The sequence below is a fragment of the Aquarana catesbeiana genome, linkage group LG06 (assembly GCF_042186555.1).
Source record: "Aquarana catesbeiana isolate 2022-GZ linkage group LG06, ASM4218655v1, whole genome shotgun sequence".
NCBI lineage: Eukaryota > Metazoa > Chordata > Amphibia > Anura > Ranidae > Aquarana > Aquarana catesbeiana.
Window position 1 is genome coordinate 151,563,421 of NC_133329.1, and position 27,662 is coordinate 151,591,082.

Here is a 27,662-nt window from a genome sequence, read left to right on the forward strand (position 1 = left end):
CATGATGTGTGAAAAAGAAAACAAGATTTTTTCCTCATACTTACCTGTAAAATCCTTTTCTTTGAGTACATCATGGTACACGAGATCCCGCCCCTCTTTTTTTTTTTTTGAGGATTCAGTGCTTGCTACAAAACTGAAGTGCTTCCTGTGTGGGAGGGGATATATAGGGGATCACTTCCTGTCCGAAGACATTTGGTCTACCAGTGTCCATTCACCTGATGATGGAGTATAACCCAGTAGGTAATGAATATTAGCCTGACTCTGTGTCCCATGATGTACTCAAAGAAAAGGATTTTACAGGTAAGTATGATGAAAAAAATCCTATTTTTGTAGACTAAAATGTACTGGAGATTTTCATAGGCTAAAATGTACTAGAGATTTAGTCAACTAAATATGACTAACACAATTGCAGAAGACTAAAATGGGACTAAAACTAAAATGCCATTTTTGGTCAAAAGACTAAAACTAAATCGAAATTTGCTGCCAAAATTAACACTGAACGTGGCGCTGTGCACTTGGCATGATTGGCTATCTTGGTTCTTGAGTGGGGCTCCTTGGATCTGCTGAGGCATGGAGGCCTGACAGACTGACAGAGAGTGGGGGAGAGTGAGTTAGAACTCTGCAGACTCCTCCGACTGTACAGCTGGGAATCTTTGATCTGCGTCTCTTTTGCCAGAGATCAATTCTAGGGCTGCCATTTTAGAGTGGGGGAAAAAGGTCAGGAATCAGGAGAGGCACAAATACAGTACATACAAACACATGCACAAAGCTGGGGTAAGGTTGGGAAAAAGAGAGAGGGGATTGGGCTGCTAAAAGAAACCCCTTTCTTTACATGTACAATTGTACATAATAGCATAGGCATATTTGGTATCAAACTGGTTATCCAATTTCAGGTAAAAAAAAGCCAGAGTTTCCAATGTGTATTTTCCTGCTAGACTATTTTACGACTATTTACGATAGCTATTAGCAGGCTCTGGCTTATTGGAGATTCACAACGCCCAATTATGAACATGATACAGAGCTTTTTAAGAGCCTGTTCACGACAGGGCTTAAAAATACAGTGCCTTGAAAAAGTATTAATACCTTGAAATTTTCCACGTTTTCTCATGTTACAAATAAAAACGTAAATGTATTTTGTGGGGATTTTGTGATAGACCAACACAAAGTGGCACATAATTGTGAAGTGGAAGGAAAATGATAAATGGTTTTCAATATTTTTTACAAATAAATATGTGAAAAGTGTGGCGTGCATTTGTATTCAGCCCCCCTGAGTCAATACTTTGTAAAACAACCTTTTGCTGCAATTACAGCTGCAAGTCTTTTTGGGTATGTCTCTACCAGCTTTGCACATCTAGAGTGACATTTTTGCCCATTTTTCTTTGCAAAATAGCTCAAGCTCTGTCAGATTGGATGGAGAGCATCTGTGAACAACAGTTTTTCAAGTCTTGCCACATTATCTCAATTGGATTTAGGTCTGGACTTTGACTGGGCCATTCTAACACATAAATATGCTTTGATCGAAACCATTCCATTGTAGCTCTGGCTGTATGTTTAGGGTCGTTTGCAGACTCTAACAAGTTTTCCTTTAAGATTGCCCTGTATTTAGCTCCATCCATCTTCCCATCTTACCAGCTTCCCTGTCCCTGTTGTAGAAAAGCATCCCCACAACATGATGCCACCACCATGTTTCACAGTGGGGATGATGTGTTCATGGTGATGTGCAGTGTTTGTTTTCTGCCACACATAGCGTTTTGCTTTTAGGCCAAAAAGTAAAATTTTGATCTCATCTGACCAGAGCACCTTCTTCCACATATTTGCTTTGTCCCCCACATAGCTTCTCCCAAACGGGACTTCTTATGGCTTGCTTTCAACAATTACTTTCTTCTTGCCACTCTTCCATAAAGGCCAGATTTGTGGAGTCACGACTAATAGTTGTCCTGTGGACAGATTCTCCTACCTGAGCTGTGGATCTCTGTAGCTCCTCCCACGTTACCATGGGCCTCTTGGCTGTTTCTTTGATTAATGCTCTCCTTGCCCGACCTGTCAGTTTAGGTGGACAGCCATGTCTTGGTAGGTTTGCAGCTGTGCCATACTCTTTCCATTTTTGGATGATGGATTGAACAGTGCTCTGTGAGATGTTCAAAGCTTGGGATATCTTTTTATAACATAACCCTGCTTTACAGTGCTCCGCAACTTTATCCCTGACCTGTCTGGTGTGTTCCTTCATGATGCTGTTTGTTCATTAAGGTATTCTAACAAACCTCTGAGGGCTTTACAGAACAGCTGTATTTATACTGCGATTAAAGTACACACAGGTGGACTCAATTTACTAATTAGGTAACTTCCAAAGGGGCAATTGGTTCGACTAGATTTTAGTTAGGGGTATCCGAGTAAAGAGGGTTGAATACAAATTCACGCCACACTTTTCACATAGTTATTTTTTTTTTAAAACCTGAAAGCCATATATAATTTTTCTTGTACTTCACAATTATGGGCCACTTTATGTTGGTCTATTACAAAAAATCCCAATAAAATACATTTACAATTTTGGTTTTAACATGACAAAATGTGGAAAATTTCAAGGGGCATGAATACTTTTTCAAGGCAATGTAAGTTATTTGCGGTTGTGCAGACCCTGGGCTAAGTATTGTTTTACCAACTTGTTTTGCTCAAGCTGGGTGGCTGTAGTGTGGGTTTTTTAAAAATGTCAGTTCTGGCCATGGGCACGCAATCTAAATTTCACATTCACACTGAGAGCGGGTTTGAAATCATGTGAGTTCAGCCGCATTTCATTGCGAGTTCGGGGGTGTTTTGACAGACATCTGTGAGGGTTTATGCACAGATGTCTTTTGAAATCGCCCCCAAAGTCCGCAAAAGTAGTGCAGGACCACAAAGTCGGTGGCGCACCGATTTGGACGGTGCTGTAGCCGGCAATAGGCTCTGATTTGGCATGCGATTTCGCAAGTCAAATCGGATTTAAAATTGGCCCAATATGAGCATAGGCTAAATCTTCTTTTGTCGCTAATTGCGAATTTTGAAGAGACAACGGTGGCACTGCATTCATACAAATCTGCATTCTCCTCACCCGGTTAAGGGTTAGTAAGACCTGACTATCAAGAGGAACTTTATATACTGCAAAAAGTTTTGTATTTGCAGCAGGCTGTAAGTTATGGTCATACCAAAACTTATAAAAACAAGTAAGATTTTCCCCACGTGCTATATGTTTCTAATCAGTGAGCTTGTCATTCTTAACTAAATAATTCATGATATTCTACGTAGGGGTCATGGTTTCTTTGGAACTAGATAATTTTCTTTGAAACAAAGAAATTCAACTCTAAACACATTAGCGAAATGTCCGTCAGAAAAAGACCAAAAACGACGCATGCTCTTAAGCAAGTACGAGACGGAAGCTATTGGCTACTGGCTATTGAACTTCTTTTTTCTTGTCCCGTCGTACGTGCTGTACGTTACCGTGTTCTGGACGGTCGGACTTTGGTCAGACTTTGGTTTGACCGTGTGTAGGCAAGACCGCTTGAATGGAATTCCGTCGTAGAAACCTTTGGAGTTTATTCCGACGGCAAAACCGGTCGCGTGTACGCGGCATAAGTTGAACAATATTCACTTCAGCCAACCATGCTACAGTTTGCAAAGCTCTGTTGGAATGTGACTTTTAGCTGACTAAACCATTTGAGGGCTAAATAGGACATAATCATGGATTAAAGTTTCATTTTTGGAGAATATTTCAACCAGACTGTTTTTTGCCTGTTCAATAACTATATAGAAATGCTGCAAATAAAAGCATTCCAAGAAGTTCATGCCGTGACCTGCTTTTTTCCCCAGAGAGCCTTTTCTTGGGTGAATGGTTTTTTAAATGCAGCATTAACAGAGTGCTCTAGAAGGTACTTTATGACCAATGATTCCATTAATGTAGTTAGTTTGAAAAAAATCCCTAAGCATAACTTGGTGTTCGGTCATTTCCCATTTCGCCATGCCTGTAAAACATCTCATCTACATGCTTGCAAATACACTAGCAATATCAAAGTATTACAAGAACAGGAATCAGACAAGCAAAATTTCATATAGTCTACATGCATAAGGCCTCATTCACTTGGGTGCTTAAACCTGTAGTCTGAGAATGGGCCATGCCTTTAAGTAGTGGAAGCTGCCAGGTGCTGCATGCAGGCAATCTATTTAATGTAATTACTTGCTGATTACCTTATTTTTGAAGGCAAGTAAGTGTGACATATTGGAAACACATAATTAATATTAATGGAAATGCCTAAGCAAAATGTTCAGTATGTGTACAAGTGTAGTACCAAGTTTGTAAAAAATGTTGATGCTTGCCTCTCAGTATAGGCCTTTCAGCCTGGTGATGGCCCTTGGGTTGGAGAGACCAGTCTTTCAAGAAAATACAATTTTTGATGAAATTACGCTTTAAGACACTACTGATTTTTTGGCTCAGTGTAAGATCAGTTTGGCAGGCCTACCTGTAAAAAGGCTGACAACTTCTGAAGGTCATCTCTGTGTTAAATCTTTATTGGTGAATGTTGGCCTCAGGATGATATTGGGAATGGGGCATTGCTGCTGTAGGACAACACTGTGAAACATCCTGACTGGTTCATGCTAATTTAGGGATGGCATCAGGAATGGGGCAGTTCTGCCGGGCTGTTTGGAGGACATCACTGTGTTACATTATGTATTGTGTTCTTTGGCCTGTAGATAGGCATAGGAATGATTCTGTTGCAAATTCTAAGGTATTTTAATATTACAATTCCCACTGGAGTTATAAGCTTTTCAGGATTAAATACTTGTATTTAACAGGATTGTAAGAACTTAAAAATAAAAAAGTTGAAATAATTGAGAAAAAATGATAGCTGCAACATTTACAAACATTGAAATTTAGTCACACGAACATACAACATTGCAAATGGAAGTTAGTTAAATTCTTATGAAGCCAGCAGATGGATCTCCATGTCTTGTCATATGATGTATGTATATGATGTATAGGCTCCCTGCCTGTGCTCATAAATTGCATATTCAGCCACCAAGTACAGCTATTAGCTCATTTTCACAAACATAAGAGTAGAGTGTGGGTGTGTGGTTAAAAAAAGTAAATTCTAAAAGCTTTGCATAATGCAAGTAATTAAACCCAAAATAGATTTTACCATTCTCACATTTTAAATTAGTCAATTATTAAAATTACGTTCGTTTTTTCTCTTTCACTTACTAGTAAAAATGTCCATTAAAATCCCACTAATCCAGTCCAGAGTAGGGATGGGCCCGATGTTTGAGTCGAACGTAAGTATAGCGAACAATTTTGGGTGTTCGGGGCAAATTCGAAAGCCGCGGAACACCCTTTAAAAGTCTATGGGAGAAATCAAAAGTGCTAATTTTAAAGGCTTATGTGCTTGGTATTGTCATAAAAAGTGTTTGGGGACCTGGGTCCTGCCCCAGGGGACATGTATCAATGCAAAAAAAAGTTTTAAAAACGGCCAGTGATTTTAATGCTTAAAGTAAAACAATAAAAGTGTAATATTCCTTTAAATTTCGTGCCTGGAGGGTGTCTATAGTATGCCTGTAAAGTGGTGCATTTTTCCTGTGTTTAGAACAGTACCACAGCAAAATTACATTTACACAAAATGACATTTCTAAAGGAAAAAAAGTCATTTAAAACTATTCGCTTAGTGAATATTCGCATATAATGAATTGTCGGGTCTCGGCAATACAGATAAAAGTCATTGAAAAAAACGGCATGGGGGTCCCCCCAAAAATCCATACCAGGCCCTTTGGGTCTGGTATGAATATTAAGGGGAACCCCCGAACCAAAATTTTTTTTTAAATTGCGTGGAGGTCCCCCCAAATTTCATACCAGGCTATTCAGGTCTGGTATGGATATTAAGGGGAACCCTGGCCAATTTTTTTTTAAAAATGGCATAGGAGTCACCCGCAAAAACAATAAAAGACCCTTCAGGTCTGGTATGGATTTTAAGGGGAACCCCGCGCCAAATTTTAAAAAAAAATGAGGTAGGGGTCCCCCCAAAAATCCATACCAGACCTTTATCCGAGCACGCAACCTGGCAGGCTGCAGGAAAAGAGGGGGGATGAGAGAGTGCCCCCCTCCTGAACCATAAAAGGCCACATGCCCACAACATGGGGAGGGTGCTTTGGGGTAGCTCCCCAAAGCACCTTGTCCCCATCCCCACAACCCTTGCCCGGGTTGTGGGGGTCTGCGGGCGGGGGGCATATTGGAATCTGGGAGCCCACTTTAACAAAGGGACCCCCAGATCCCGGCCCCCCCGTTTGAAATGGTAATGGGTACATTGTACCCCTACCATTTCACAAAAAAAGTGTCAAAATGTTAAAAAACCACAAGACACATCTTTAAAAAAATTAAAATGTCCCACGAAGTCTATTCATCATCTTCTCTCGCTCTGCCGATGGACAGGAAAAAAAAAACCCCCACACATCACAACCGATCTGCCTCCATGGGAGGCACCCGCCGTAATGACCGTCCTCTCAGGTGACAGTTCTTTTATAACTGAGGGCGGGGCCACACAGGGACGTACCCGGGTGACCCCGCCCCCTCTGACGCACCGGGACATCCCAATGGCTTCCCCGTGGTGTCAGAGGGGCAGGGCCATCGGTTTACGTAAACGGGTGGCCCCTCCCCCCTCTGATGCCATAGGGAAGCCATTGGGAAGTCCCGGTGTGTCAGAGGGGGGCAGGGTTACACAGGTACGTAAACAGGTGGCCCCGCACCCCTCTGACGCCACAGGGAAGCCGTTGGGAAGTCCCCGTGCGTCAGAGGGGGGCAGGGTCACCTGGGTACGTCACTGCGTGGTCCCGCCCTCAGTTATAAAAGAACTGTCACCTGAGAGGATGGTCATTACTGCCTCCCATGGAGGCAGATCGGTGGCGGCGTGCAGTGTTTTTTTTTTTCGGTCCATCGGCGGAGCAAGAGAAGATGAATGGACTTCATGGGACATTTTAATTTTTTTATTTTTTAATAAAGAACTTGTCCCAAAGCGTGTCTTGTGGTTTTTTAACATCTTGACACTTTTTTTGTGAAATGGTAGGGGTACAATGTACCCGTTACCATGTCAAACAGAGGGGGGCTGGGATCTGGGGGTCCCCTTGTTAAAGGGGGCTTCCAGACTCCGATAAGCCCCCCGCCCACAGACCCCCACAACCACCGGGCAAGGGTTGTGGGAATGAGGCCCTTGTCCCCATCAACATGGGGACAAGGTGCTTTGGGGGGCTACCCCAAAGCACCCTCCCCGTGTTGAGGGCATGTGGCCTGGTACAGTTCAGAAGGGGGGCGCTCTCTCGTCCCCCCCTCTTTTCCTGCGGCCTGCCAGGTTGCATGCTCGGATAAGGGTTTGGTATGGATTTTTGGGGGGACCCCTACGCTATTTTTTTAAGAAAAATTTGGTGCAGGGTTCCCCTTAAAATCCATACCAGGCCCTTGGTATGGAATTTGGGGGGATCCCCACGCAATTTTTTTTTTTAAATTTTGGTTCGGGGTTCCCCTTAATATCCATACCAGACCCAAAAGGCCTGGTATGGATTTTTGGGGGGACCCCATGCCGTTTTTTTTTTAAAGATTTTTATCTGTATTGCCGAGACCCAGCAATTCATTATAGCCGCATCTAGTTTTAAATGACTTTTTTTCCTTTAGAAATGTCATTTTGTGCAGGGACTGTTCTAAACACGGGAAAAATACACCAGTTTACAGGCATACTATAGACACCCCCCAGGTACGAAATTTAAAGGAATATTTCACTTTTATTGTTTCACTTTAAGAATTATTAAAATCACTGCTCCCGAAAAAACGTCCGTTTTTAAAACTTTTTTTTGTATTGATACATGTCCTCTGGGGCAGGACCTAGGCCCCCAAACACTTTTTATGACAATACCATGCATATAAGCCTTTAAAATTGGCACTTTTGATTTCTCCCATAGACAATTCATTATAGCCGCTAGTAGTTTTAAATGACTTTTTTTTCTTTAGAAATGACATTTTGTGCAGGGACTGTTCTAAACACGGGAAAAATGCGCCACTTTACAGGCATACTATAGACACCCCCCAGGTACGAAATTTAAAGGAATATTTCACTTTTATTGTTTCACTTTAAGCATTATTAAAATCACTGCTCCCGAAAAAACGGCCATTTATAAAACTTTTTTTTGCATTGATACATGTCCCCTGGAGCAGGACCCAGGTCCCCAAACACTTTTTATGACAATAACTTGCATATTAACCCTTAAAATTAGCACTTTTGATTTTTCACGTTCGTGTCCCATAGACTTTAACGGTGTTCGCGTGTTCGATTGAATTTTTTGCCTGTTCGCATTTTCTGCTGCGAACCGAACCGGGGGGGTGTTCGGCTCATCCCTAGTCCAGAGTTACATAGATACAATTCTTACTGTGGCCCAGGATATACAGTCGTTTTCCAATTGTTGGTCAACTATAATTTTACTTTAGGATTTTCACTTACTAAAGAAGATGGCATCTAAAATTTACCAGTTACCAGTCCAGATGTAAGCCCCAGAAATATTACACCATTCCTGCTATGCCTCAGGATATAGTTTGTTTTTAGATTTTTAGTCAGTCAAATATTCAGATTTCTTTAGGCTATTCTGGTTCACTTCCTAAACAAGAGGGCCACCTACCCAAATCCCAGCATTACCAGTCCAGAAGAGAAGTAAGTTACTGACCAACAAAATAAATTAAACCATTAACTATGCCCCAGGTTTAAAGTTTTTAATGATATTTAGTCAATTAGTCAGTTTAGTTTAGACTGTTCTTTGTTCACTTACTGTAGTAAAGAAGATGGCTGCCTTCTGCCATATTGCATATTTTCTTTCCTGGACACCCGGCCAGCCAACTCTGCAATGCAGTGTCCAGAAGCTCCCAGGGCTCACCTGAGCTAGCTGTTTTTTATTTGGATTGCAGGTAGTCCCATATTGGTACTTGTCACTGCCTAGCAACGAAGGGTGCAATCACACAGCGAAATATTGAGGCTAGGTTGCAGCCAAGCAGCTGCAGCCAGTCAAGTTAATCACTTGCTAAAGTTGCTGTGCACAGTGAGAATTGACAGAATGACGTGGAAGGGGGCTCTAGAGGTGGAACGATCGGCACTGAAAGACAGGAATAACATTAACAGGAATGACAGATTCAAATGGCAGACCTTCACTAGGTAATTTTTATTTAATTTGTTGGCCATATACTCAAGACCAACCAGGGGATGCCCCAGTCTCCAGTGGGCCAGCCAAGGCTGAAATGCAGTAGCTCAATAGCTGAGGTATTTGACCGTATTTCTAAAATCTGTGGAAAAATAATTTTCTCTTGCAGGAATGGGAACAGACACTTGTTTTGATCCAAGATATATTGGATTCCTGGTTAAAGTGTCAAGCGACCTGGCTCTACCTGGAACCTATATTCAGCTCTGAAGACATTATAGCTCAAATGCCAGAAGAAGGGCGGAAATTTGGTATTGTAGACAGTACCTGGAAGGACCTAATGTCTGAAGCGGTATGTAAAATAAACTGTTGCTTTAAATGATCAATCTTGTAAAGCTAAACAATGAAGCAAAGAGTAGAGTAATATAGTATAATTTATTGTATGAAACTGAAAATAAACCTATAAACAATATAGTTTGTCTTTGCCTATGCCAGATTACTCCATAAAAACAGCAAATAAATAGGTATGGCAATGTTAAACTGTCCCCACTATAGGACTCCAGAACATAATACCCACTGAGTCAGAGGATTAGCGCAAACCATTATCGTCTTTCATTTTTACAAATATAGAGAGAGTTTTTCTGAAGTTCTAATGAAATTAAATTAAAGATAACGTAGGTAACCTTAATTCAGTTGAAAAAAAAAAAAACTTCTGCAATGAAAACAGAAGAATTTTACTAACAGAATAAATGCAATTTGTGCTGTCTATTCAAGTGAACTTTGTGTAGACAAGTGCTTGTGGAGACAATTCCACAAAGCACAATTAGTCTGCAATGATCAAAGGAAAAAACAAGATGGTTATACTTTATGGCAGCATCACAAATTATTGTACACTACTGAATAGTATGCCTGTAAATTGTGATGCCAGAAAACAAATGCACTGAACTAGTGCTAGAGAAAATTTTGAGAGTATCCAATCACATTCTAGCTATCATTTCTCAGGTCTAAAAGAAAATTAAAGGAACCTTCTGTTTCACTGCAGTAGGCAATACAAGCTTAACCCCAATGTTCCTATCCTTTATTCCAACAAAGTTTAGGGCACACACAATATAATTTGTGTATATGTAGAACTGTGTTTTATGTTCTTCTTTCAAAAAAACATTTCTTCTGAGAAACAAACACATTTGATTTTTTTAAATAAGTCTAGTGGGCCAGTGTCTAAAGGCAGAAAAGTAGAAGTTGCTCTATTAAATGGCTTTACAGCAAGACATTTTTTATTTCTAGCGTACCCCTTCAAGTGTGGGTTAGTATTTTGCCCACTAAAAATGTAATATAGTACTGACTATGACTGGAAGTCATGAACTTCTTGTCATAGTCTGTGATAAATGGCAGAATGGGTTTTGATAAAGTCACCTCTGTTCTTACTAGATTATATGACTTCGGTGAGCTTAATTACATAATGGAGCGATCTTTAAATAGGTTGTAACTGATGTGAATAAAAACCAAGTGCTTTTAATGCTTACTATAAATTATGTTGATGATTAGGTTGTTATGGTATTATATGCAATAAAACCTCTTTGAAACATGAACACCAAGAAAACAATAATAAAGATGTGATATTATATAATGCCACTATTAAATAAATAAACTTAATAGAGTGCAGTATCATCAATTTGAGTTTCATATTAGAAGATACTGCTGTAGTACTTTGCTATACATTTATTTTATTGTAAAAGTCCATTTCAGTTATATATTTTCTTACTCCCATGTGTCAGTGGTGTCATAAGGGGGTGCAGTTCACAGTGGGTGCGTACTCTCTTAGGGTGCTGTGGCAGCCTGACATTTTTTTGTGTGTGTTACACAGCACTGCACCACTAAATCTTCCGCCACAGTGCTGTGCAGCACAAGAAAAAGAAAAGTCAGGTGGCCACAGCACCCCCAGCGAGTCTGCAGCCGCTGCTTCAGTGACAGGGGAGCTCAGAGGGAGAGAGCTCACTCTGCCAGAGTCAAGAGCAACCCTTTCTCTCACTCTCATCTCATGCTGCATGGTCTGGTGAGTTTGGGAGGGCGACGGTTCAGGGGTGTCTGTACTGTTGGATCTGTACTGGGGTAAGAGGGGTTTTTTTCTACTACTGAGGGGTCTGTACTGGAGGGTAATGGGAGGTGTCTATATTGGGGTGGTTGTCTGCACTGAGGTGTCTGTACTAGGGGAGAAAGACGGTTTCTACTTCACATGGGGGAGCGATGAGGGGTGTCTGTTCTGAGAGGTCTGTACTGTGGAGTGGGGAGTTGTGAGAGGTCTGTAATGTGGGGGAAGGGGGGGTTCTACTACCTAGGGGGCTGTTCACACGTGAGGTTGTGGGGTGTCTAGGGATAGTGAGTGTAGTGAGGAGGACCATCATTCAACTTTGCATAGTGTGCTGCTAGAGTAGGGACAGCTCAGATAGTATGACTGTAGTGTAGTGAAACTGTGTCATTCATACATACATTAGCGTAGAGTAGGGACAGCTCAGATAGTTTCAGTGTATTGTAGTGAGACCATGTCAGTAATCTTTACATTAGTGTATAGCTAGAGTAGGGACAGTTTAGATAGCGTCAGTGTATTGATGGTTGAACACCATCTATTTGATTGCGTTACTGCCAGTTTAACGCCATATAGTTTTGTGCATAACTGCCAGTTTACTGCCATATGCTTCTGTGTGTCACTGTACGTTTGGCGCATTATATTGCAGTATATTATAGTGTATCCCTTGAGTGTGTCTGTGTAGTGTGAGTACTCAAATTAAAGTGCACCAAACACCTCTTTACATTGATTAAAGTGCATCTATGTACAGATTTCAAGTTCTTCTTTATATTTGCTTATAAGCACCGCCCCCTCCCTCCCAATAATGGCTGGGAGGACAACAAGGAGAGGCAGACGTTCCCATGGCACTGTAAGGGGGCCAGCAACAAATGTGTCCACAGGCAAAGGTGGATGTGGTGGTTAGTCCTCAGGGAGGGCATCATTTCCTCTGTTTAGTGAGTTTTCCCATGCTATCCAGCCACAGCATGCAGAGGAGGTGGTGGACTGGCTTACTAAACCTTCCTCATCCTCCTCATTCTCTGTCACGCAAGCAAACACAAGTGTGCAGTCCCCTGCAGTTGCCGGAGTGGATAAACCTGCCTCGTTGTCCACATCTATTCCTGCCATAGCCCCAACATCAGCCATTGAGGAGTCAGCTAAATTATTTGACCACAGCATCAGGTTGAGATAACAGGAACATGAGGCTAGAGAGAGGGAGGAACACTGGTAGACAAATTGGCATTCTTGTTCCCCAAGCCACAGTGTATTGCCAAGTTGTCTCCAATGGTAATGATGAAGATGGAGGAGATGAAGGTAATGATGATGAGGTCACTGATGCAACTTGGGTGCCAGATAGAGCAGAGGAGGAAACTGAAGGTGAGGCAGTACAACCCCAATGAGGCCGACATCAAGAAAGAGTAGAGAGCAGCAGCCCCATTCCATTACATTCTGCAGCTATTATCTCCCGGCCCACTCCCCAAAGCTCAGCTGTCTGGCCTTTTTCAGCACATTTGCAGCAGATCGCACTGTTGCTATCTGCAAACTGTGTCTTGGGCACATCAAACGTGGCAAAAACACCAACCATATGCATATCATTGCAATTTTTTTTGCCTTCATCAAGAGCACCTCTATAGGATTAAGGTGGGAGGGTGCCCCCGATACCCAAAGAGTAATTTTTCTGCACCTGTTTGACAGGTGCATATCATTGCAATTTTTTACAGCAAGGCCAATTCTTGCTTTCATCAAGAGTACCTCTATAGGGTTACGGTGGGAAGGCACCACTGACACCCAAAGACCAATTTTTACGCACCCATTACTTCTATACAAAGTCAAAGTGACACCAGAATATATAAAAAAAATCTCTAATCTTGTTCCCAAAGTGCTACATTGTGGCCTCATCATACACACTGGCTCCCCAGCTGTTGCTGAGCAAAATAAAGGCAGCTTGCAGGGAAAATGTCTTTTTCTTTTTTTTGGCTTTATAAATGCAATTATTGCTGCAGCAGATTCTAGACATGGTACACATCTGCCATTTTACAGGTGGACTAAGGGGACCCCCCAGGCACTATATTGGAAGGAATTTTTCATTTTTAGATTTCACTTTAAAAATAAAAAAATCACTGTAAAAATGACATTTTTTTTATGTATACATGTCCCCCCAGAGCAGGACCCGGACCCCTATAACCATTGTATGTCCAATTACTTGCACATAAGCCTTAAAAATGGGTACTTTTGATTTTTGACGTTCGGGTCCCATTGACTTTAATGGGGTTTGTTATTCGGATCCGAACTTTTGGGGTGTTCGGAAGCTCTGGTGCGAACCGAACAGGGGTCTGTTCGGCCCATTCCTATTAAATAGTACCTATGGATTCTTAAACTACTACTACTTACAATTATTAGCAAGCATCTCCAGCTGCCCGTCAGTTCCCAATTCATACACAGTACCCTGAATTCTGGAGAGCTCAATATACGAATAGAAACCAGCTCTTCTGATTGCTTTTTGCAAATCACTTTGACCTGTCACTAAAATGGGCAGCTTTACTAATCAAAAGTGAAATGCAGAAAAGCAAGGGTTGGTAAACATAGGAAATGTTCACTCTTTGCAAATTGCATGTCACAGTGTGCTGGTATCTGGGGTTTTTGGGGCAATTTGCAATAAAAGAAAACAGATTGAGATTGCTTAAATACATTTTAAAAAAATTCAACATTTACACAAAGCTAAATTCTGTCTTATGGACACACAGAAGTGAGGCTTGGGAGCGAGCACACATGAGCATCCTCATAACTAGTGGCTTGCTATGGGGGGCCTCTCAGGGGAGAGGAGCCCATATCGCCGTTGGACCCAGGAAGATGAGGATTGGGGCTGCTCTGTGCAAAAACCATTGCACAGAACAGGTAAGTATAACATGTTTGTATTTTATTTTTTATATTTATTTTTTAAATTCAAGTCTTTTAGTACTTTAGTAATTTTCCACTTGCCTGCTATTACTTTTATTAGCCAGAAGAAACTTGTGTGTGCCCTTCTGACGTTGGCTTTATTCTGCCATTTAGGAGTTAAGGTGCTGACTTTCACCTTGTGCTAGGAGCTGCTAATACAATTGATATAAAAAGTCTACACACCCTTGTTAAAATGTCAGCTTTATGTGATGTAAAAAAACGAGACAAAGATAAATAATTTTAGAACTTTTTCTACCTTTAGTGTGACCTATAAACAGTACAACTCAATTGAAAAACAAACTGAAATCCTTTAGGGGGGAGAGTAAAAATAAAAAAAATAAAATAATGTGATTGCAAAAGTGTGCACACTATCTTATAACCGGGGATGTAGCTGTGCTCAGAATGAAGCAATCACATTCAAACTCATGTGAAATAGGAGTCAGTACACACCATGGATCATTTAATGTGCCTCTGATTAACTCCAAATAAAGTTCAACTATTCTAGTAGATCTCTCCTGACATTTAGTCGCATCCTACAGCAAAAGCCATGGTCCGCAGAGAGCTTCCAAAGCGTCAGAGGGATCTCATTGTTAAAAGGTATCAGTCAGGAGAAGGGTACAAAAGAATTTCCAAGGCATTAGATATACCATGGAACACAGTGAAGACAGTCGTCAAAAAGCGGAGAAAATATGGCATAACAGTGACATTACCAAGAACTGGACGTCCCTTCAAAATTGATGAAAAGACAAACTTGTCAGGGAGGCTGCCAATAGGCCTACAACAACATTAAAGAGCTGCAGGAATATCTGGCAAGTACTGGCTGTGTGGTACATGTGACAACAATCTCCCGTATTTCCATATGTCAAGGCTATGGGGTAGAGTGGCAAGATGGATGGCTTTTCTTAAGAAAAACATCCAAGACAGGCTAAATTTTCCAAAAACACATCTGAAGTTTCCCAAAAGCATGTGGAAAAATGTGTTATGGTCTCATGAAACCAGGGTTGAACTTGTTGGCCATAATTCCAAAAAATATGTTTGGTGCAAAAACAACATTGCACATCACCAAAAGAACACAATACCCACCGTGAAACATGGTGGTGGCAGCATCATGCTTTGGGGCTGTTTTTCTTCAGTTGGAACAGGGGCCTTAGTCAAGGTAGAGGGAATTATGAACAGTTCCAAATATCAGTCAATATTGGCACAAACCCTTCAGGCTTCTGCTAGAAAGCTGAACATCAAGAGGAACTTCATCTTTCAGCATGACAATGAACCAAAGCATACAGTACATCCAAATCAACAAAGTAATGGCTTTACCAGAAGAAGATTAAAGTTTTGGAGTGGCCCAGCCAGAGCCCAGACCTGAATCCGATTGAAAATCTGTGGGGTGATCTGAAGAGGGCTGTGCACAGGAGATGCCCTCGCATTCTGACAGATTTGGAGTGTTTTTGCAAAGAAGAGTGAGCAAATATTGCCAAGTCAAGATGTGCCATGCTGATAGACTCGTACCCAAAAAGACTGAGTGCTGTAATAAAATCAAAATGTGCTTCAACAAAGTATTAGATTAAGGGTGTGCACACTTTTATTTTAGTTGTTCAACTGAGTTGTACAGTTTATGGGTCACATTAAAGGTGTAAAAAGTTCTGAAATGATTTATCTTTGTCTCCATTTTTTTTACATCACAGAAACCTGACATTTTAAGCAGGGGTGTGTAGACTTTTATATCCACTGTATCTGCCCTTCCACCATGCCTATTTTTTTTTTTTAAAGAACAGAGTATCTATTAAAGTGTTTTTGAGAAAAGAACAGACACCCACACATATCTGATAATTGCACAAAGATCTTGTGAGCCACAGATGGATAAATGCCTATAAAGTGAATTCCAATACCTAAATCAGCTGCACACACTAACCACGTTTCATATCATGTATGTGACAAAATCAAATAAATTATTGTGTATGCGCTAGGAAAATAAGCTAATACGTGATAAAAATTAAATTAAATAAAATAAATAGATTTGAAATACATTAACAAATACAATATTGTAAAATCTATAAATCACAGTGATAAAATATTCAATATTAAATGCTATAAGCAATAATCAGTGCCAATCGCCTGTGAAAAAAATCTATAAATCACAGTGATAAAATATTCAATATTAAATGCTATAAGCAATAATCAGTGCCAATCGCCTGTGAAAAAAATATAACTAAATATATAAATCAACATGCAACATGCAAAATGTGGAAAGTCCAGGTGCTAATTAGTATAATAATGAAGTGTCCAACAATTCAGTTCAAATCGATTCATAAAAAATATATATAAAAATATAAAGTGCAAAAATTAGTGTCCAGAAGAGTAGACATTCCTCATGCTCTTCCTATATGGTGTGCAAACAACGGCATGCTTCAGTGCCCTCCAGTGACCCCCAATTGCTCATGCGCTCACCTCTGAGCGTGTGACACAGTGGTTAAACAGTGTCTAAACACGCATTGGAGCCACTCCTGGGCTCATACAGAGTCTGCTGGTAATGATCTGCACCTCGCTCAGATAAACGTCAATGGCATAATGCAGAATCAGTTGGAGCCCTGAGCGTGTCACTAGCCACATCACCTGCCACCAGATGCCATCAGGTGTCCCCAGCGGAGTCTGTCCTTACATCAGGTGCCCCCAACGGAGTCCCTCCTTACATTCAGCCTGTGTCCCATCAAATGCAGCCTTATTCAAAAGCAGTAGGAGAAGGCTCAACCAGCCTGATCTCATCCACAGATGGATGCCTACTCTTCTGGACACTAATTTTTGCACTTTATATTTTTATACATATTTTTTATGAATCGATTTGAACTGAATTGTTGGACACTTCATTATTATACTAATTAGCACCTGGACTTTCCACATTTTGCATGTTGCATGTTGATTTATATATTTATATATTTAGTTATATTTTTTTCACAGGCGATTGGCACTGATTATTGCTTATAGCATTTAATATTGAATATTTTATCACTGTGATTTATAGATTTTACAATATTGTATTTGTTAATTTATTTCGATTCTATTTATTTTATTTTATTTAATTTTAATCACGTATTACCCACACATATCTGGATATTAGAGATGGTCCGAATGACCCCCTGTTAGGTTTGTGGAAAAACTCTTAAACATCGGGAAAATTTGGAGCCGAATAACGATCCCCATTGAAGTCTATGATCCCCGAACTGGAAAAATCAAAAGTGCCAGTTTTGAGGGCTTAGATGCAAGTTATTGGGCATACAAAGGGTATGGGCGTCCAGGTACTGCCCTGGGGGACATGTATCAATGAAAAAAAAGGTAAAAAACATCAATTTTAAATTAACAGTGATTTTCTGATGCTTAACCACTTCAGCCCTGGAAAATTTTACCTTCCTGACCAGAGCACTTTTTGCGATTTGGCACTGATTCGTTTTAATTCAATCTTATTTTTATTGAGAAAAAGAAAAAAAATGTACAGTATACATTTATGTCATACAAAAACACAAAAAATAGAAATAGACATCAATGCGATACTGGTAACATATCATCTCATGTTTTAAACAATTTGTGAGCTCTTAATGATTTAGTTTGATATTTAAGCCTGTGCAGTTATACCGTCTAAGCTGATTAAAGTGCAGGTGAGCACCACTATCCACTCAACGAGCGGCGTCCACCTATTGTAAACGCTAGGGCTATTGTTGCTGTGTTAAATGTGTTTTCTCTGTTGGGGAAGCTCAATGTGTGTCATATTATTGGCCTGATGAGGTTAGAGAGTATGATTTAGGTGATCGTGTAACGCTGTAACATTTAAGGGGAGAAAGGGAGAAGGAAGAGTAAGAGTAGAGGGGACAAGGGAGTAAAGAATACAGAGATTAAGAGAAAGAGATTCCACTCTGGTCACACAGTTGCATTGGTGGAATCCTCTGTAGCCCATGAAATAAATTCCGCAGAATAGCGGAAGATAGTCCACGAGGTCCAGGTCTTGGAAAATTGTTCCTCCTTACCCATTTCCTGCGACAACATCCGTTCCAGTCTATTAATTTGGTCCACTTCAATTGCCCAATCCCCCAGGGAAGGCACGCTTGTCGACTTCCAATGTCTGGGCAGAACCGTTCTAGCTGCCGCCAGAAAGTGACGCAGAACGTCTTTTTTGACCGATTTAAGCGGGCCAGGGAGCATAGATAGCAAGGCTACCTCAGGAGAGGATGCAACCGAGGTCGCCATGAGTCTGCAGTACAAGTCGAGGATCTTTTGCCAGAACCTCCGCACAGGGGGGCACTCCCACCAAATGTGGAGTAAGGTTCCCTTTGATGACAAACAACGCCAGCAGGTATCTGGGAGCGCCGGGTTTATGCAGTGTAATGTCGAGGGGCATCTATACCAACGGGTCAGTAATTTGAATCCCTTTTCTTGCGATTTGGAGGCTAAGGATATTTTATGAGTCAGAATGAAGCACTTTTGCCAATCTACAGGTGAGATGGGGTGACCCAAATCTTCCCCCCAGGCATGTGTGTATGGGGGGAGGTCAGGATTATAGACCATATGTATGAGAGAGTATAATTGGGAGACCACATGCGTAGGAGGGTCGATCTGGAGCAGCATGTTCTCCAAGTCTGTTGTGTCAGTAAGTACATCAGGTAATGATGGGAAGGTTCGAATAAAAGATAGCATCTGTTGCCTCTGCAGCCAGTACATCGAAGTATGGGGAGGTGGGCCAGAGGGAACGTCCTGAATCAGAGAAGAATCTGAACGCAGGATTTGGGCAAGTCGTCTGTGGTCCTTCTTGCACCAAGGGCCAAAGCTCTCCCCTTGTAGGGCCGGTGGAAAAGCCGGAGTTCCAAACAGTGGGGTCATGGGTCCTTTCAGAGGAGATAGGGTCTTGGAGGAATTCATTCGGGTCCAAATTTGTATAGTTTGTCGGGTGAGGTCACTCAGGGGTATTCCCCCCTTAAGGAATTCAGTAGGCGTCCACGGTAGTGCGCGGAGATCTATTGAATTGAGATGGCTCTCTATTTGTACCCATAGTTTGGTGGGGGAATGATGGAACCAGTTAACTATACGTGTTAGTACTGCTGCTCTATAGTATATAGAGGCATCTGGAGCTCCAGGTCCACCACGGATCTTGGGAAGCGACAGCGTCTCATAGCGTATCCGAGGACGAGCCCCCCCCCCCATATAAAAGAGGAGAACATTTGGCGGAGTTTCTTAAAGAACCAGGAGGGTATTGAAATAGGAATTGTCTGGAACAAATAAAGAAACCGAGTGAGGACGTCCATTTTTATAGCATTCACTCTCCCTAGCCACGATAGGCGTTTTTTCGTGTACTTTGATAGATCAGTCTTGGTTCTGAGCAGAAGGAGAGCATAGTTCAGAGAGAACAATTGGGACCTTTCTGTGGGTATTTGGATTCCGAGGTAACGGATGGAAGTGGATCCTGTTTTAAAGGGAAACTTAGTGGAGACTTGGCGGAGGGCTTCTTGGGATAGAGAAATGTTCAGGATTTCTGACTTAGTATGATTCACTTTGAAATTGCTCAGCTTCCCAAACCTCATGAATTCCTGCATAATATGTGTTAAAGATATATGGGGTTGGGTTACAAACATTAGTAGGTCATCCGCAAAGAGAGCCAGTTTGGAATGAATAGGGCCTATCGATACACCCGAGATGTTAGGGTTATTGCGCAAGGCAATTGCCAGGTGTTCCATGACAAGGACATAGAGAAGGGGAGATAAAGGACAGCCTTGTCGTGTCCCGTTATGGATGGAAAATGAAGGTGATAATGAGCCGTTCACCCGTATTCTAGCAGAAGGAAAGGAGTAAAGGGACATAATTCGGGATAGCATTTTGGGGCCCAGTCCTATCTGTTTCAAAGACATCTGGAGGAATTGCCAGTCAACACGGTCAAATGCCTTTTCCGCATCGACCGTCAAAAGACATAGAGGGACATCATGGGTGCGTGCATAGTCGGTAAGAAGCAGAGTTTTCAGGGTGTTATCCCTTGCCTCGCGACCGCTTACAAAACCCACCTGGTCCAGGTGTATGAGGCGGGGGAGAAGCGGCTTCAATCTAGTGGCTAAAATTTTTGCATATATTTTCAAGTCTACTCCAATTAACGATATGGGCCTATAATTAGCGCACGAAGTAGGGTCCTTATCTGGTTTTGGGATAATGGTAATGTGGGCTTCAAGTGTTTGTGGAGGGAACGCCAAGCCTTCCGAAGTCAAGAAAGGGGTCAATAGGGGAGCAAATGTCTTGTAAAATTTAGGGGTGAAGCCGTCGGGCCCGGGGCTTTTACCGGACGGGGTGGCCGCTATCGCCCCCAAGACCTCATCCGCTGTAATTGCCTGTTCTAGTTCTTCTACAGTATCGCCGTCTAGTGTAGGGAGCTCCGTCTCCTCAATATAAGACTGTCTATCGGTGTCAGGTGTAAGGGTGGGGCTAGAAGAGACGCCGGGCGAAAGATTGTATAGTGTTTGGTAGAAATCTCGGAATGTTTGTGATATCTTGGAGGGTTCACTGAGCATTTCTCCAGAGGAGGCCCGAATCTGGGGTATAAATGTGGAAGACGTGTTTGGATGAAGGGTGCGAGCTAACGGTCTACCGCATTTATCCTGAAAATCGGTACTGATGTAAGGCAAGTCTGTCCGCATAGGTACGCGCCGAAGCCTCATATAAGTCCTTTAGTTGGGATCGAGCTGTTGAGACCTCTGTAAGAGTCCCCACCGTTGGAGCTCGTTTATGTTGGGTCTCAAGGTCTCGAAGCTTTTGCATTGCTGAGGTTATTGCGGCTGAGCGAACCTTTTTCAAACGGGTCCCAATCTGAATAAAGATTCCTCGCAGGACAGCTTTAAGTGCCTCCCATGTATGGGTAGCGAGGTAGTGTCCGATGCATGATCTATTAAAAAATTAGAAATGGTTTCTGAGACCTTTTGGGAACAGTCAGAGTTTGTGAGAATGGAATCATTTAGCCTCCACGTCCACTCCCTCACCGGCGTGGAGGGAATCATTAGTGTCAGATATATAGGCGAGTGGTCAGACCAGACCATTGAGTCTATCTCGCATTCAGGTGACCAATCCAAACAGCTGTGGTCAAGAAGAAAATAGTCTATACGACTATAAGAGTGATGGACCTGCGAGAAGTGGGTATAGTTGCGATTTTTGGGGAACAGAACCCACCAGATGTCGATTAGACGTAAGTCGTATATAGCCCGTTTAAATGCCCTTAACTTAGTAAAGGAGATGGATGAGCGAGAGGTTGATGAGTCTAAGAGTGGATCCAGGGGGGCGTTAAAATCCCCGCCTATGATTATTTTACCCTCTGCAAATTCCGACAAGATCCTCATGTACCGCAGAGCAGACGATATTTGATTAGTATTTGGTAGGTAGAGGTTGGCAATAGTGAATTTCGTGCCCCATAAGGAGAATTTTACGAACACATACCTTCCCTGGGGGTCCGAGACCTGGTCTATCAGGTCAATCGGGAGCGTTTTGTGGAATGCAATAGAAACGCCTTTGGTTTTCTGAGACGGGTTTGTACTGTGAAGCCATCTGTTAAAGTACCTGTTGGAGCAGGAAGGGGTGGAGTTTGTGTGGAAATGAGTTTCCTGTAACAGTAACACATTGACCTGTTGTTTATGCATTTGGTAGAGGATTTGCCCTCTCTTAGATGCTATATTGAGGCCATTTACATTGTAGGAGCAAAGTTTCAGGCGAGGATGAGATAGTACCGTGTGGGCCATAGTGGAATGAGAAAAAGAGAGTCAGTCTAGAGACAACAGAGGGAGGAAGAGGGATGGGAGGGGGGGGGAATTATAAGGTGGCAAAAATATACCAGGACACAGCTAGGTAGGGGGACACCTAAATAAGGAGCCTAATAAATCTAAGGGGTCCACGAAACGGGACACCACGTGAAAAATCACGTACAAAGGCACTATCCGTGCCCGACCTATTGAGGGTGGGAGGTCGAAGTGGAGAGTCTGAGCCGTGAGCCCAGTAGCATGACAGGCATATGTAGCTTATTTGAGGCACATCAGTGTAACAAAACAGTTAAACAGTAGAACACACATCAGATCGTCTGTGAAGGAGGGTGGGGGTCTGCGTGGGCAAATGACTTCGTACAAGCCCACCCGCCCTCTCTCACAGAGGAGATATCAATCCGTAAAATAACATCATGGGAAGGGGGAAGTAAACATTTTCAACATATGCTATCCATAAACCCCAACAGGGGCCTTGGAAACAAATCTGTGTAATAATTCTGAAGTCAGTAACAATGTGTAGTAACATTTTAAGGTGAGACTAAACGGTGTATGAGAAACCGTATACGGAGAGCTAGAGGTGTCCATGTGGACAATGGCAGGAGACCGTGGACCCATCCAGTCCATCTATCGGCCCCTCTACCTGTATCCAGGTGGAACAACTCCACTAAATACCTAAATGTAAGGCCAGTGTGGTAAAATATGTTAGAAGCTCAATAATAGCGTAACCAAATCAAACATCAGAAATTTGCAGTCCTTTAGCCTTTCCCGAACCCCAGCCAGGTGTAATACACTAGCGAAGGGCAGGGAGAAGGCCTGTCAATGTATTGCTCCCTCTATCCTGAGACATTGGGGTACGGAGCATGTCATCTTGTCTCCTATCGTAACATATCTTGCTGAAATCAGGTGGAACAAAGGAGGAAAAAAACAAAACAAAATTTCTGTAAAGGGGTAGTGGGGATTCCAAACCTCATCCTGATCATGAGACAAGAGATGAGCAGCGCTCTGAGAGGGTGCTAGTCATGTGGGGAATGCTGAAATGGCTTCATGTAACGTCTTAGAGGTACCTTAAGCTTCTGGGGATGTAGGCCGACGTATTCTGGGGCCTATAGAATGTGATCTGGACCTCGGTTGCCTGCGTCGTTGTGGGAGAGGGTCCCGTATTTGTACCCTGATGCGGTCATCCGGCGGGTCCAGCCAGTTCGGTATCTCGATTGGGTCTTGTTCCAGAAAGCTGAAAAAGGCTGGGAGTTGATCTGGATTGGATAGGGTAAATTTGTGCTCAGCTCTGGTCACCTTGATACTGAAGGGGTGTCCCCACGTATAAGTTGCTCCGGCTTGACGTATCAGATCTAGTAGTGGGCGGACCATTCGGCGCATGTGGAGAGTGTTGCGAGAGAGGTCTGGGTATAAGTGGATAGCAGAACCATCAAAGTCCACGGGACCCAAACGCCATGCTTTGCGCATAAGTTCTTCTTTAAGGGTGTAATAATGAACCCTGCAGAGGACATCGCGTGGGCGGTCACTTTGTTCTCTCCTCGGCCCCCCCACTCTGTGCACCCGGTCTATTTCAATAGGTGAAGAAACCTCTCTGCCCAGGACTATGTTGAGGATGGCAATGACGGAAGGTTTTAAATCTGTACCCGCTGTGGCCTCCGGTATGCCTTGTAACCGTATATTATTCCTGCGGCTCCTATTTTCTCCATCTTCTATGCGCAGTTGATGTTGTCGTATACGGTGCAAGTGCTCCCTGGAGGCCTGCTCAAGGGACGTGATGCGGGCTGCATGATCAGTTTGAGTGTCAGTTAGGGCAGACACTGCGGTCTTATTAGTCGAGACCTGCTGTTGGAGGGCCTGGAGGTCTTTATGGAGTGAGGTCTCCATTTTGATCGCCCAGGACTCAAACTCCGCTCTGAAGGCCGCCAGAAGGGTCGAGGTCTCGGATCTATTCGATCCTCCTGAAGCTTGAGGGGCCCCATCTCTAGGACCCATGTCCGAAAGAGGGGCAGCAGGGGTCCCAGACCTGGATGCCACATCTGATAGGTCCGAGTGCAGGACGGGAGGGTTATCCGAATCCTCGCTGCTGTCTGTCGCCGGTTGAGTGTGAGGGGGAGGCTTGCCCTTCCCCGGGTTTCGAGCGGATGCCATCTTGTCCTTGGGAGTGCGGGAATCAGATTGAGATGTGCGGAGCAGATATCGTTGGATTGTGCCTTGTTGCAAGTCCGTGGACTCAGTAGATCGAGCACTGTGTGTGGACATGCTTTTCAAAGATGTGCGACGACTGGAGAATAGCCTGTCAGCTACGGGCAGTTGCGGAGCTCAGCAGCTCATTGCTTAGCCATATATGGTCTGTTCTGCTTTTCTGCAAAGTTGTATGGATGGGGACTACTGGTGGGCGCCGACCCCGCTGGGCTTCTCTTGTGGCTGTGCAGGGAGCGATCCAGGCTCAAAGAGGTAACAATACCAGGAGCGTATGTAGATACCGCAGCTTGGGTGGTGCAAGATGGCCGCCACTCGTGTTCAGGGCCGTGGTGACAGTTCGTGTACTTATGGGGGTAGATGCTTGCTACTTTCCCCGTCTAGGGCCACAGTCTGTCAGCTCAGGGTGCCCCCAGGAGGTGGGTGAGGCTAAGATTAGGCCCAGAGGAGACAGGGGTTGCCGGGGTGTAGCAAGATGGCCGCCACATTCAGTCTCTGGAGCTAGGGCAGCACCGTGAGTACATGCTGGGGTGGATGATCACTAAATATCCCCTTCGGGGGTCTCAATTGGCCAGGCCAAGGTATTTCTGGGGATGGCGGGGGTTCAGATTGGGCCCAAGAGAGATGGATAGGCCGCTGGGTGTAGCAAAATGGCCGCCGTCACTTACCAGGTCCCTCTGGCAGGTCTCTTAGAGCGGTACGGAGGGGATAACAGGCCCCCAGTAGCAGGCTGAGTGTCCTCAATAAATGTGCAGGAGGCAGGGCATGCGTAGCGGCCGGAGACAGGACTGGCACGGCCTCTGGGTGAAGCAAGATGGCCGCCGTTCCCCGTGAGTAGGCCGGAGCCGCGGCCTTTCCTAATAGTCGGCCCGGAGCTCCGCGATCGTCGCGGATGCCGCGATCCCGGTCCCAAAAAGCTCCCTCCTTGTCTATGTGCCTGTCTGAGGCTCAAGCAGGATCAGCGCTGGTCCCTGGGTGAGTATATCTCCAGGTGTGTTCTTTGCCTGGAGGAGCTCACCCCAGGCACGTCTGCTCAGCTCTCCGTTCGGCCACGCCCCCCCGGCACTGATTCGTTTTAACTGACAATTGTGCGGTCATGCGACGTTGCACCCAAACAATATTGACGCCCTTTTTTCCCACAAATAGAGCTTTCTTTTGGTGGTATTTGATCATCTCTTCGGTTTTTATTTTTGCGCTATAAACAAAAAAAGAGCGACGATTTTGGAAAAAAACACAATATTTTGTACTTTTTGCTATAATAAATATCCCTTTTTTTTAAAAAAAAAAGCACATTTTTTCTCAGTTTAGGCCAATATGTATTCTTTTTTTTACATATTATTATATCTCTGAACATATTTTTGGTAATAAACATCGCAATAAGCGTATATTGATTGGTTTGCACAAAAGTTATAGCATCTACAAAATAGGGGATAGATTTATAGCATTTTTATTATTTAATTTTTTTTACTAGTAATGGCGGCGATTTGCGATTTTTATCATGACTGCGACATTATGGCGGACACATCGGACAAATTTGACTCATTTTTGGGACCATTGGCATTAATACAGCGATTAGTACTATAAAAATGCATTGATTACTGTAAAAATGTCACTGGCAGTGAAGGGGTTAACACTAGGGGGCGATCAAGGGGTTAATTGTGTTCCCTAGTGTGTGTTCTAACTGAAGGGGGGAGGGGACTGACTAGGGGAGATGACAGATCGCTGTTCATACTTTGTATGAACAGACGATCTGTCACTTCTCCCCTCAGAGAACCGGGATCTCTGTGTGTTGTACACACAGAGATCCCGGTTCTCACCGTGTTACGATCGATCGCGGGAGCCTGGCAGTCATCGAGACCGCCGGGCACTCGCATCAGCTCTGGGGGCGAGCTGCCGGTGTGCGCCCTTTAAGGAGCGACGTAACATGACGGCGATTTACCTGCCCGTGCCATTCTGCTGCAGTATAACTGCGGCAGCTGGTCGGCAAGCGGTTAAAGTGAAACTAAAAAAATTTAAAATTCCTTTACCTATAGTGCCTGGGGGTCCCCTTACACTGCCTGTAAAGTGGTGCATTTGTACCATGTATAGAACCTGCTGCTGCAATAATTACATTTATAAAGGCAACAAAAAAAGACATTTTCCCTGCAAGCTTTCCTTATTTTTTAAACAATAGCTTGGGGAGCCAGTCTGTATAATGAAGCCACAATTTAGTGCACTTGGAACAAGATTAGAGATTTTTTGGGATAAATTCTGGTGTCTGTTTTGCAGACTTTGGATAGAAGTAACAGGTGCGGAAAAATTGGGCTTTGGGTGTTGGTGGTGCTTTCACATCATAACCCTATCCTTGGGTGTTATATGTGCCCATGAAACCTATACCAAAAAGTTTCTGCACAATAAAATCAACACCCACAAAGCTAGGCAGCCTAGACAGTCTTGCACAGATTCCACATCCCAAAAACACATAATCGGCAACATTGGCATCAGGGGCTTGATAGCTGCTGCTAATCCAGGAATGATTCATTTTGATAAATGTTAGCCAGTCAACAGAGTCTGTGGACAGACACACTCTTTTATCTGTCGCAAAAACCTCTGGCAGCACTAAATGCCCGTTTGGAAAGCACGCTGGATGCTGGGCAGCCTAGCAGCTCAGTTGCATACTGGGCAAGTTCTGGCCAGTGGTCTATTCTCATGACCCTGTAACCCAGTGGATCATCAAGGGGAAAACCCTCCATGTCTGTTTTCGCCCCTAGATGATCTTTCACTATATGATGCAGACACTACCGATGGGATGTGGAAGCTGACAGCCCTGGGCGCCGAAGACTAAATTTTTTTTAAAATCCATCACTGAGGTGGCCCCCTTCTCCACCACTCCTCTCTTGGCCAACAAAAGCATCAAAACTAACCTTTCCATGAGACTATAACCTAACAGAGTCTGGAAAGGCATTACATAAATTCCTCTTTAAGGTGTCCTCAAGATATTACATCCTCTGCTCCCTCTGTGAGGATGAGATGAGTCTTGAGACTTTCCCCTTGTAACAGTGGTCAAGGAGGGCTGCCAAACAGTAGTGAACCTTCTCCTTGATGCCACAAACTCTTACGCAGGCTTTGCAGAATGAGGGAGCCCATGCACTGCAAGTTTGCGGAGGCATGAGAAGCAGAGTCAGTGAGGATTACAGTATCTGGAACTGCCTCCTCCCAGTCACGTACTATTCCCAAGGGTTCTGGGGATGGAAAACCATCTCTTAAGGTGTGACGTATGTCTTCATCTGCTTCAATGTTTCCAAAACTGCCATAATCCTCCTCCTCCTCTTGTGTGTTCTGTAGCATCGCAATAATGGTGTCTGTATAAAGCGGGCCTTGAGAGGAAAGGAAGTCCTCCTCTTCCTCCCACTGCTCTGCTGCTAGTGCCCTGTCCATAATGCCACACAGAGTCTGCTCCAGCAGGAACACAACAGGGATTGTGTCACTGTTGTATGCATTGCCACGGCTCACCATCCTTGTCACCTCCTCAAATGGTG

General features: G+C 43.4%; 1 protein-coding gene across 2 annotated transcripts in view; it reads left to right on the forward strand.

Annotated features, from left to right (window-relative positions):
- The window catches only part of DNAH3 (dynein axonemal heavy chain 3), an 827,768-nt gene that overhangs the window by 385,833 nt on the left and 414,273 nt on the right, over nucleotides 1-27,662 (forward strand). For both annotated transcript variants that reach the window (XM_073591059.1, XM_073591058.1), the window contains exon 22: nucleotides 9,356-9,535. In XM_073591059.1, coding sequence (XP_073447160.1) covers nucleotides 9,356-9,535 — 180 coding nt within the window. The remainder of the gene's footprint in view (nucleotides 1-9,355; nucleotides 9,536-27,662) is intronic.